The following is a 10,449-nucleotide window of genomic DNA, read 5'->3' as shown; positions in this document are numbered from 1 at the left end:
GATTACGAAATGGTGAAGCGCTAGCAGAAAAGTAACCTCGAACACCTGCTGACAAAAGGTGTTTGTGCGGCTCGGAGTATCATATGGCTTCGTAATGGCCGATCTCAACTGCTTGTTACGAATTTCAGTAACGAACATCGACACCTTTTGCGCGGCACTTCGTTAGCGTTTGCAGACGAAATAGCAAACGTTCGGAACTGCTTCACATCTGAGGCAGTCGAGCCCGCAGATACGTCACTGGCCAATATCGATATAAATTCTGACCTGTCGTCCGATAATCAGACAGCACTGCGGAGGCTCTTGCTTGAATTCCAGTCATGCTTCGCCAGTTCTTCTAAGGTGCGCCAGACTTCCATCACTCGGCACAGGATAATTACTTACGACGACGCACGCCCGATACACCAGCAACCTTACCGCGTGTCAACAAAAGAACGCGAAGCGATTCGAACGCAAGTCCGAGAAATGCTTGACGACGGCATCATCGAACCTTCCAACAGGCGTGGTCATCTCCGGTCGTCCTAGTCAAAAAGAAAGACGGAACGCTACGTTTTTGCGTCGACTACCGGAAGTTGAAGAACGTGACTAAAAAGACGTGTACCCGCTGCCACGTATCGACGACTCATTAGATAGGCTACGCCGTGCCTAGTATTTTTCCTCCCTGGATTTAAAAAGCGGGTATTGGCAGATCGAGGTAGACGAGAGGGACAGCGAGAAAACGGCATTTGTGACCCCCGACGGCCTCTATGAATTTCGAGTACTTCCTTTCGGTTTGTGTTCAGCACCGGCAACTTTCCAGCGAATGATGGACACTGTACTTTCTGGACTGAAGTGGCAGACTTGTCTCGTGTACCTCGATGATGTAGTCGTCTTTTCTGAAACGTTCGAGCAACATCTCCACCGCCTGCGTAGTGTCCTAGAGGCTATTCGATCGGCAGATCTCACACTCAAACCAGAAAAGTGTCACTTTGGTTATGAAGAACTCAAGTTCCTCGGCCATGTAGTGAGCGCCAGAGGAGTCCGACCCGATCCTGACAAGCTTACCGCTGTAGCAACATTTCCGGCTCCTACCGACAAGAAGGCTGTCCGGCGCTTCCTGGGCTTGTGCGCCTATTATCGACGGTTTATTAAAGGCTTTTCCAAGATAGCGGAACCCTTGACTCGCCTTACAAGAGACGACACGCCATTTGTTTGGGATAACGAGCAACAGGCTGCTTTTGCCGAACTACGACAGCGCATGCAGTCAGCACCCGTTCTTGCACATTTTGACGATGATGCTGACACCGAGGTGCATACTGACGCCAGCAATATTGGCCTCGGCGCAGTGCTCGTCCAGCATCAACACGGAGAGGAGAGAGTAATAGCCTATGCCAGCCGCTCCCTGTCCCGTGCCGAGGCGAATTACTCGACCACAGAGAAAGAATGCCTCGCAGTCGTATGGGCGATCACCAAGTTTCGCCCTTACCTCTATGGTCGTCCATTCAAAGTGGTGACAGACTACCATGCCCTGTGCTGGTTGGCAAACATACGTGATCCCTCAGGACGACTGGCCCGGTGGAGCTTGCGCCTACAGGAATTTGATGTAACCATCGTCTATAAGTCTGGCCGGAAGCACGAAGACGCTGATACACTGTCGCGTGCACCCATTCATCTCGTCAACCAAGAAGCAGAGGACGATGACGGTTTCCTGGGCGCCCTTAGCTCATCGGACTTGAGCAGACGGCAGCGAGACGATGAAGAAATTCGACCGGTCATCGATTATTTAGAGGGTCGTAGCGCAGTTATACCACGCCATCTATCCCGCGTGTTGACATCATTCTGCCTCCGAGACAATGTCCTGTACAAGAAAAACACTCGTTCTACGAGCCGCGCTTACCTCCTTGTGGTTCCAAGGGACATGCGGGACGACGTCCTCTTCGCTTGTCATGACGAGCCCACATCTGGCCACCTAGGCTACTCACGAACCTTCGCCAGAGTAGGCGAGACTTACTATTGGCCCGGACTTTCGGCAAGCGTCAAGCAGTACGTCCAAGGCTGTCGTGAATGCCAGCGCCGGAAGACATCATCCCGTAAGCCGGCTGGACTACTTCAACCAATTGACCCTCCTCATAAGCCATTTGACCAAGTTGGCATGGACCTTCTCGGCCCTTTTCCTCTGTCTACCGACGGCAACATGGGTGATTGTCGCAACTGACTATCTGACACGGTATGCCGAGACGGAGGCGGTCCCACGAGCCACGGCTTCCGAGGTAGCACAGTTCTTCATGTGTCACGTCGTACTGCGTCACGGTGCTCCCTCTGCAGTCATAACCGATAGAGGCACAGCGTTCACTGCGCAGCTCATGGATGAAGGTTTTCGATAAGCAACACTAAACATCGAAAGACGACTGCCTACCATCCGCAGAGCAACGGACTTACCGAGCGGTTAAATAAGACCGTCACAGACATGGTCTCCATGTATATCGACGTCAAACACAAAACATGGGATCGGATTTTACCTTACGTGACGTTCGCTTATAACACCGCCGTGCAAGAGACAACGCGATTCACAGCATTTCGCCTTCTCTACGGCCGCGAGGTTCAGACGATGTTGGACGCTATGCTTCCTTGTCAAGACGCTGATCAGTTAACAACTGACGCCGAAGAATTTGCAGAGCGTGCAGAGGAAGCTCGCCAGCTCGCGCGACTGCACATCGGTCTGCAGCAACAGGCAGATGCACGACGCTACAACGTCCGCCACAGAGACGTATCCTACAGTCCAGGAGACGAAGTTTGGGTGTGGACCCCTGTTCGTCGCCGTGGCCTCTCCGAAAAGTTGCTGAGCAGATACTTCGGTCCGTATAAGGTGTTACGCCGCGTGAGCGACGTAAACTACGAAGTGGTTCCGGACACTGCGTCGTCAACTGGAACACAACGAAGACAACCGAGCTCCGACATAGTTCATGTCGTGCGCATGAAGCCTTATTTTGCGCGTTCATAATTTTCCTACCGTTCATTTTTTTTGTTTCTTTATTTGTGCCACTAGCATCGCCTCACCGTTCATTGACTGCGCGCGTAACATTTCACCATTGTCCATTCGCGTTGTGTAAGCTGCTTGTTTTTTTTTTTCTTACAACTACCTTGCAGCATCGAGCCGATGCTCTTTTTCGCGGAGGAGGGAAAATGCCACCTGTAGTAGTGGGTTATACGCAAAGGCAGAGGCACAGGCCACGAAGGAAGAAGTGCGCGCGCTGTCCCTTTTGCGAACAAGCTCAACCGACGCGTCTGGCAAGAGCCCTGTTACTCTACGTTAAATAAACCCTGCCTGGACCTCTGAAGCGACGTGACAATATGTAGAAACACACATGAGGTGTAGGACCCCATCTTCCGAAATGAAATCCTGGCTGTGCCCTTGTTCGTTTGTTTGGCTGACAAGCCAAGATTATAAAAGAAGAGGTCAAGGTTTAGGTTAGGGGAGTGGACACTGACGGAAGCGAAGCTACACTCGGTTGCAACCTAAGAAAAAATGGCAGCTGCATCCATAGAACAGGGTGCGCCTGCCCTTCACCTGTGAAAGACAGCCGTGCTAGCTGGTTTCCGGTCAAACCATGAATATTTTTCTCGGCCAGTGTACATACTGTGCATATTAAGAGTTAAAGGTTTGTTGTTGCTACTTAAAACATTACTTTCGGCTCAGTAGTGGTGTCAGAATCGGTAATGAAATTTTCTAAAACGTTTCCAATTTTCTTACACAAAACCAGCGACACAAACAAGGGTCTGTTTGCGAGAGTCTGCTATCTGAAACACTCGAGAAGTGCTTGGCAGCACGAGAATGAGTAAGCTCTATTGGATGGAGCACTTATGCGAATTCTCTGTGGGAGGGTTCGCAATGGCTGTGGGCACAGTTGACATTTTCATCAGGTTGTAACCGGGTGCAGTGTTGTTGCACTCTTTCTTACCTCTTTGTCGAATTGTGCAGTCCGTGGCATGAGACTATGCTCGTTTTCTTCGCAGGAGGGCACACAGTAGCGGCAGGATGCCCAAGCGGGCGCGCATCAAGAACAACGGCGAGGCAGCGCCGCCTCCGCGAGCCTCTCCGCGGGTGGCCAAGCGGCAGATGCTGAGCGAGCAGTCGTCCGATGAAAACCACACGATGGTGCGCAAGTGCGAGAAAGTGAGCTGCCACGAGACCCGGCCCAGCTGCTTCGCCTGCACCTCCAAGAGGCGAGTCCTCTCTTTAACAAATACTCGAAACGGAGCCTTCAATGTACCAGATCTCTCGCTTATACCTTTAAAGGACAACTGAAAACAAACAAAAAACCTGATTTGACAGCAGCCTCTACACAAAATTTTTGTTGAACTCCTTGCGGTCTTTTCTCGGGCCTCTCCAACAACACAATACAACCGGAGCAGTTCGTTGGCAGGCACTGCTGGACAAGCTCTGTTATGGTTGATTCATGTGTGCATTTTCTCCCTGCATATGTCCCCATCTTTTAAAAGCGAAAGTAAACTTCTCTTCCACGAGCTCTGCATTTCTTAGTTTCTGCCCAGAATGGAAAGGAGGGGGTAAAGGCTTCGGTCCAAAAGGGTTAAAATATGAAGTTATGAATTCCTAAATTCTCAGCAGAAATTAACAAGTTTGGCAGTGGAATTGGAAACAAGAAGTGGCCCCGTTTATGCATTGTTTGGTCGTGATTAACACACCATTTCGAAGACTAAAAAAAACTGCTCGGGACTTCCTCCAAGGCTGGAGCATGTGGAGGCAGTTTACTGCAGCTTTGCTCGCATTGCCTCTGTAACACATAGCACTCCTGTGTAACCATTTGACCAAAGTGAAATTTTGTTGAAATTGGTCTTTATAGTGTCCACAGTAGCCCGCATCGAAGGGATTCCTGTTTCGCCCACTCACAGCGGAGAAACTGGTGCACATGCCGATAACGTAATCATTGTATGGGAAGGTCACACAAGAAACTCTGTCGCTGTGTGCTCATTAGAAAAACCACATGACTGAAAAACTGCCAGTAATCCTCCGTCTTATTACCACTGAAAGACAATCATTATTCAGTATTCTTGAGTAAAAAAAATTAGTGAGCCTGATAGAATGGTTTGTATATATAGCAGCGTCGTTTGTATGTACTAGCAAGTGCCTCTTGTGGGTATCGAGCGCGCCCTTCCCTTTGACGCCTCGTTCCCCAGCTAGCGCGCGTGTTGGCCCCGCGCGGCTCGAGCGCCGGGAACCGCCGTTAATCGGCAGACCACGGCGACGTCTCCGCGTTGCCCGACATTCGCATGCCTCAGACTCGCGGTGGCGATGCTTTCGACAAACGTGAGCCACCGTGCTCCACGGTCGACCCGTTCGCCAGTCGCGTGAGGCCTCATGCACCAGTCGGAGCGGATACCCTACCCTTCTCCATGCCGTTTACTGGCCCTTTTAGGTCTGACGCGCATGCCGGAATTATCCCACTCTACCATGACACTCAAGAAGGACGCGGTGCCGAGTTTTATTCATCTTCTGTGCCATATGCGTGGCCCTTGGCATATTGGCGTGCGTCATCGCCGTGCTCACCATGGTCAGTACGGGTGAATCATTCGACGAAGACGAGCCAGCGGTTCATAAAGGCAGCGATGGAGGGGAATCTGCGCCAAGAGCTTCGGCGGGGCCGTCGGGCGAACCGGTGGTAATGGCTACATCGCCTGCGCATACTGAGCCCACCTCGACGCCGGCGTCGACAACTGACGCAACGAAGCCGACCTCGACGTCGCCCCAAAGCTCAAGCTCGGCCACGGGAACGATCTCTTCGCAGAGCACACCGACGACGACCCTAGACACCTGCATGCCGTTTGGCTGTTCTGGAGCTGCAGCTACGTTCCAGAGACTGATTGACCGCATCCTCGGGGACGCTAAATGGCAATTCGCCATGGCGTACCTGGATGACATCGTCATTTTCTCTAGAACGTTCGAGGAGCACCTCCGCCACTTGGAGGACGTCCTTGAGAGGTTGCGTGCCGCCGGGTTGACCTTGAACCCGAAGAAAGCTCAAATAGCTGAGACTCATTTCACTATTGGGCTTTACCATCGAGAGCGGTCGCGTTCTGCCGTGCGAGGAGAAGGTACGAGCCATTGTGGAGTACCCGACGCCGGCGAACATTCAGGGCCTGAGGCGCTTTTTGGGCATGGTGAACTACTACCGACAGTTCATCCCAAACTGCGCGGACCTCCAAGCGCCCTTGACCGCACTGTTGAAAAAGTCGGCACGATGGAGCTGGGGGCCAGAGCAAGAGCGAGCCTTCAAGGCTCTATCTCAAGCTCTAGTGGCCACAGCCGATCTGAAGCTGCCCGACCTCAACAGGGAGTTCGTTGTCCAAGCGGACGCGAGCGACCTGGGTCTCGGAGCGGTACTGCTTCAGGAGCACGACGGCGTCCTCCGGCCAGTCGCCTTTGCGAGCCGGTCACTTAACGCCGCCGAGCGCAACTACAGCGCGACTGAACGGGAATGTCTCGCTATAGTCTTTGCTCTCCGGAAGTTCGACTGCTACGTCGACGGCGTGCCATTCGTGGTGGAGACGGACCACATGGCACTCACCTGGCTTAAGCGCTTGCGCGAGCCCTCGGGCCGCCTCGCGCGCTTGGCGTTGACCTTGCAGCGGCACAACTTCGTTGTGCGCTACCGGAAAGGGAATTCGAATGTCGTGGCCGACGCCTTGTCGTGTGCCCCCGTTCTGGCGTCTGACACTTGTGTCCGCCACTCCAAGAGCACTCGCACCGAGTAGACTCAGGGCCCCTGGCTCCAATGGGTCGAAAGGCGCGAGGCCCCGACGGCGCAGTGACTTTCGAGTAGACCGCCTCGGGTGAGGACGCATACCTGGTAGACCCTGTCACGTCCGCCGGTATCGTCTTCAGCAGAGAGGACCTACTCAAGGCACAGCAGGACGATCCGTTTTGTCGGCAAATTGTTGATGGGCTCAAAGAGCTGAGCTCCCAAGAGGAGCGGGACGGTCAAGCCGCCGGGCGCGAACGGACAGCTGGTATTGCTGTTGGCGCCGAGTGCCGGACGCAGACTGGTATTGCTGCGGGCACGTTGGACTCGTATCTGCTTGATGCTGATGGCGTTCTCCTGCGCTATGTCCCATCTGAAGAAGCTACCCAGGAGTCTTTCAAGGTGGTGATACCCCGCAGTCTAAGGAAAGCCACCCTCGGCTATTTCCACGACTCGCGGTTGGCCGGACATGCGAGTGGCCTTAAGACTTTTCAAAAGTTGTGCCGCTCTGCTACCTGGCCTGGCATGAAGCGTGATGCCCTTCACTACGCCCGCTCATGCCGCGTGTGCCAATGCGTGAAGCCTCGTGGTGGCAAGCCTCCCGGGCTCATGCAGCCGATCGACAGCCAACAACCCTGGCAAGTCGCGGCCTGTGACATTATGGGACCTTTCCCAAGAAGCCGGAGAGGCCATGTTTTTCTCCTGGCTGTCACAGATCACTTCACGAAGTGGGTCGAGCTGTTTCCCCTTCGGAAGCTAATGGCACGCGCAATCTGGGACAAGTTGACCGAGGTCTTTACCCGCTTTGGCTTTCCGGCGGAGTTGATCACGGACAATGCATCCTACTTCACGGCCAAGGCGTTTGTGGATGGGTGTGCTGCCTTTGGCATTAAGCACCGCAAAACAACCACGTATCACCCACAGGCCAACCCGACTGAGCGTATAAACCGAAACCTCAAGCCCTTGCTGACCGCCTTTGCGCAGCACAGTGATTGGGATGCCTGTCTTAACGAGATAGGCTTCTCCTTGCGGTCCACGGTGAACCGTTCAACCGGGTACACGCCCGCTTTCCTCAACTTCGGGAGAGAGCTGCCTAACCCCATGGACCGCGTTCTGCGGGGCGGTAGCGGGGCGTCCGCCACGAACGCCGGCCCGTCTGGCTACGCGGGGGAACTGCGCTCACGGATGGACGCAGCCCTCGACCTGGCGCGTTCCAACCTGGCAAAAGCGCGAGCTGGACAGAAGCTCAGTACGACCGGTCGCATCGGGAAGTGCACTGCGATGTCGGCGATCTCGTCCTCAGGCGCAATCACATCTTGAGTGACGCCGCCAAAGGCATCTCGGCCTCCCTGTCGGCCAAGTGGTTGGGCTCATACCGAGTGCAGACCAAAGTGTCGCCTCTGGTGTACAAGCTGGCTGACTCCCAAGGGAGACAAGTCGGGAGACAAGTTAACATCTCCGACCTCAAACCTTTCGTTGCCCGCAGCAACGACTTGGGAGGGGGAGGCGGTCACACACCCGCAGGAAAGCCGTGAGAAGGCTGGCTCCAAGTCACGCCACCGGTACAACCTGCGGAAACGCACCTAAGCAACCTTTCTCCCACTGACAGGTAGCTGGACTTTATTCCATACCATGACAGTGAATGGAGAATAACCGCTAAGGTGCGGCGGCACACGTCTGGAAGTGGTAGAAGGCCCTCTTGGCCGAAAATACCCTCTGACGTGTTGTCCAAGCCATAACCTGGCAAGCGCCCCCTTTGTTGGGCAGCACTGTCAGGCAGGCACCCCTTTTTGGCAAGCCGGCTATGCCGGGGACATTTCTGTCACTCCTGCGTCGCCCAGTCGTCTCCCTGCGCCTGGCTCTACTGGGCCGCCCAGCCCGTTGCTGGACCTGTGGCCTGCTGTTCTCTGGCCGTACCTGCGGGGGCCTTGTTCCTGCCTTCTCTCCTGCAGCCACCTCCACCGTGCCTTTCCCACCTGGCAGCTTCGGCAGCCGCCATCGGCGGCTGGTCCGCCCACTCAAGCTTAGGTCCAGGCCCAAGCGTGGTCGCTCCGGCTCCCGTTCCTGGCTGCCTGCTCTTCCGCCTGCCGTTCCTGGTCAGCCCCCGTCCCAGCGACTTTCGGCGGTTGGCTACCGCACGCAACTTGCAGCCACGCCTCGTACGTTCCCGGCTGTCCGGTGAACTTCAAGCGGGCTGGCTGCCCGCCCTTGTGCAGTCTTGGCCCCGTTCCTCCTGGCTGTGGACCTTCTTCCCGGCGGTGGGCTCTCCCCGGTGGTGGAACTTGTGGTGAAACTTTCGGTGGAACTTTTGCGTGCCATGGCCGATCTATGGACTTGTACCTTCGGAAGACGACACCCTACTGTTGGACTTTGCCTCGTTGGCCAGCCCCCTACGGCTGAGCTTTCTTGCCACTTGGCCTCGGACAGCCTCTTTCACAGGCTGGCCTCGGTCTTTAGGACGGGGGAATGTGGGAATCGAGCGCGCCTTCCCTTTGACGCCTCGTTCCCCAACTAGCGCGCGTGTTGGCCCCGCGCGGCTCGAGCGCCGGGAACGGCCGTTAATCGGCGACCACGGCGGCAGCGCCAGGCGTGCGAGCCATGCGTTAGCTTCCCGGCGCGCGGGCACGCGTCCGGGCATGCCTCGACATGCTCACATGCTCACGCCACCAGCTAACTTACGTCACTGCTGCGCAGCGCCTGTTCTCATTGGCCGCCAGTGACAACCCTCTTCCCCCTTGAGCTCGCTTCTGTCTGGCGCGGGCTTGCCTGCGTCAGATGCTCTCAGGCTAGCACGAGAGGTTGACGCGCTGCTCTAGCAGGCGGCTTCTCGTTCTTGTGCTCGACTGCTGCCCTTTGTGTGATAGTCGTAGCGCCGCTGGCAAACGTACTCGATCGGTCTTGCGGAGTTCCCTTTACGGCCTGCAAGCCCGTGACTGTCGTACTGTGCTGCATTTTGGGTAATAAACCCGTGTTGCTTGTGGACATCCTGCCTCGAGTGCCTTTTCTGCGCCGTGCCGGAGTGGACGAACCCGGCCGTAGCGTCTTTGTTCGCTGCGGCAGTGGAGAACGTCGCGTCCCTTCACGGTCGCCTCGTAGGGTAAGCTTTGTGCTAAACCTATCTCCACACTCTGAACAGCTGAAATCGCACTCCTGAAGGCAGTAAACGAGCGAGTATCAAGCCATCATCCTTTGAGAGATTACAAACCAGATAAACATCAGTACATCAGTTTTAGCAAGTGCAACAAACAAATATACCGGTCGTGAGCCGTAACCAAAGCTTACCACCACGCACCCGTGGATGTGGAAGTGGTTGCTGACATGCCAATGTAAACAAACCTTGGGATGAAAGCTAAAGGTCAGTGGTGCAAGAAACAAAATTCCTTTCAGGGCAACAGCACTTCCTGGCCTAGACAGAATAAAAGTTGAAAAATTGACAGATTTTTCAGGCATGCAGACGGTGCCATAAATGTACGGCATTGACCATTTGGGACTTGTTTGTGGCACCATATATTTACGTTATTGTGCCTCGGAGCATTAACAAAAAATTGTGTTTGCTTTGCTATCACAAAACTCACCTCAACTGCAAAAAAAAAATGATGCATTCATCTGATGTCGTCAGCTCGCTTTTGGCGAAGTTTTAAACCATAGTGCCACCCATCGGGCAATAAAGGGCAGTGATGGTGTTTACACAGTCATTCTGTCCCTTTGGGGAGCG

General features: G+C 54.6%; 1 protein-coding gene across 1 annotated transcript in view; it reads left to right on the top strand.

Annotated features, from left to right (window-relative positions):
• LOC119397191 (solute carrier family 41 member 1-like) overlaps positions 1–3,967 on the top strand; it is a 46,578-nt gene extending 42,611 nt beyond the window's left edge. Inside the window, exon 3 of the mRNA XM_049416484.1 lies at positions 3,956–3,967. Within this exon, the coding sequence (XP_049272441.1) occupies positions 3,956–3,967 (12 nt within the window). The remainder of the gene's footprint in view (positions 1–3,955) is intronic.
• Positions 3,968–10,449: the final 6,482 nt, after the last annotated feature.

Source organism: Rhipicephalus sanguineus, chromosome 6 (genome assembly GCF_013339695.2).
Source record: "Rhipicephalus sanguineus isolate Rsan-2018 chromosome 6, BIME_Rsan_1.4, whole genome shotgun sequence".
Taxonomy (NCBI): domain Eukaryota; kingdom Metazoa; phylum Arthropoda; class Arachnida; order Ixodida; family Ixodidae; genus Rhipicephalus; species Rhipicephalus sanguineus.
The sequence above is the reverse complement of the archived record's forward strand: the minus strand, read 5'-3'. Positions and strand labels throughout refer to the sequence as shown.